The sequence below is a fragment of the Lasioglossum baleicum genome, chromosome 17 (genome assembly GCF_051020765.1).
Source record: "Lasioglossum baleicum chromosome 17, iyLasBale1, whole genome shotgun sequence".
Classification (NCBI taxonomy): domain Eukaryota; kingdom Metazoa; phylum Arthropoda; class Insecta; order Hymenoptera; family Halictidae; genus Lasioglossum; species Lasioglossum baleicum.
This window is the reverse complement of record NC_134945.1, coordinates 5,044,028-5,045,248: the sequence shown is the minus strand read 5'-3', so window position 1 is coordinate 5,045,248 and position 1,221 is coordinate 5,044,028. Positions and strand designations below refer to the sequence as shown.

The 1,221-nt window shown below is 37.3% G+C and overlaps 1 protein-coding gene across 1 annotated transcript; it reads left to right on the top strand.

Annotated features, from left to right (window-relative positions):
* The first annotated feature begins 405 nt into the window (after positions 1–405).
* LOC143217541 (uncharacterized) lies at positions 406–863 on the top strand. Its single transcript, XM_076441928.1, has 2 exons — positions 406–780; positions 825–863. Exons 1-2 carry the CDS (start codon positions 406–408, stop codon positions 861–863), a joined length of 414 nt encoding a protein of 137 aa, XP_076298043.1.
* The last annotated feature ends 358 nt before the right edge of the window (positions 864–1,221 follow it).

The window sequence follows — 1,221 nt, the reverse complement described above, 5'->3', positions numbered from 1 at the left end:
ATGCGTGCATTGACGTTTAGGAGGTTTATTGTCAATATTTCGTCAATGTCACTAGAAAATGATGCGATATGGTGCAAAATTTTTCGCACATGTGCAGGCGAAACAGTTAACGTATCTATATTACGATGATGAGGTAGCAGAACCCTGAGGCAATTATATTGGCAGGAATGTACCGAAACGATCTGTTCCGGACAGAAAGACTCCAGGACATGTCCTACGAGTTACAAAACATACAGAAATACACATTTTATACATTCATTTTGCAAAATCAAATCATACCACTTTTTTAAAATTCTGCGGGGTGCTCAAGGTACCCCATTTAATTTAATTTACTAAATATATATAAAGAAAAAAAAAACGCTGCGCATACGCGAGAAATCTTGCACCATATCGCATACAGACAAAATGGCTAGTGCACTTATTATGGACGATTCCGACGCGGAACGAGAATTCACTACATTGTTAATTGCATTATACCGTGACTGCCCGGAACTCTGGAAAGTTAAATCCAAAGATTATTTTAATCAAAGTAAAAAACTGAATTCTCAACAAACGATAGTTAACGTGTTGATTAAATTTAAACCCGATTACACCGTGGAAAAGTTGAAGAAAAAAATTAACACCTTACGGACAAATTTTAACAAAGATTTTAAATTAATTGAATCCGCAAAAAGATCAGGTGCATCAACGGACGACATACCAAAGCCAAAGACATGGTATTTCGAGGATATGCTGTTTCTAAAGGACCAATTAGAGATAGCAGAAACTGAAAGTTCAGAGGTAATTAAATTTCAAGTACATCTTATTCATATTTGTTTATTTAGAAACTTTCACTACACAAGTGTGTGGACATAATCGCGTAATGTGCTAAAAATGCAACAAAGAACAAAGTTTAAAAATTTTAATCCAATGGTGGGGGCGCAGCGAGCCAATCATTTATAAGCATCAAGCGGCGCAGTGAGCCTATCATCTATAAGCATCTATTTTGCCACGGAACTGACCCAGCAGAGGAGTTGAAATACTCTGTGAAATCATCCCTTGTTTTCTTTGCTTCCACACTTGAGTTGCCTCTGCCCCTTTGAAGTTGCAAACTAGATTGTGTTCCCTGTCTCCACGAACCTTCTTCGATAATGCTAGTAGCAGTATTTTCGTAGTCAACATCACCGCGTTGCATATAATATCCATTGTTCCTTCTTGACAAGTAGTTGTGCAAATGACAAC

What these genes read in the sequence shown, in the direction of transcription:
- LOC143217541 (XM_076441928.1), top strand. Translation starts at nt 406, where the DNA reads ATGGCTAGTGCACTTATTATGGACGATTCCGACGCGGAACGAGAATTC. An exon ending in CAGAAACTGAAAGTTCAGAG is followed by an intron (nt 781 to 824) that starts GTAATTAAATTT and finishes TTGTTTATTTAG; the next exon opens with AAACTTTCACTACACAAGTG.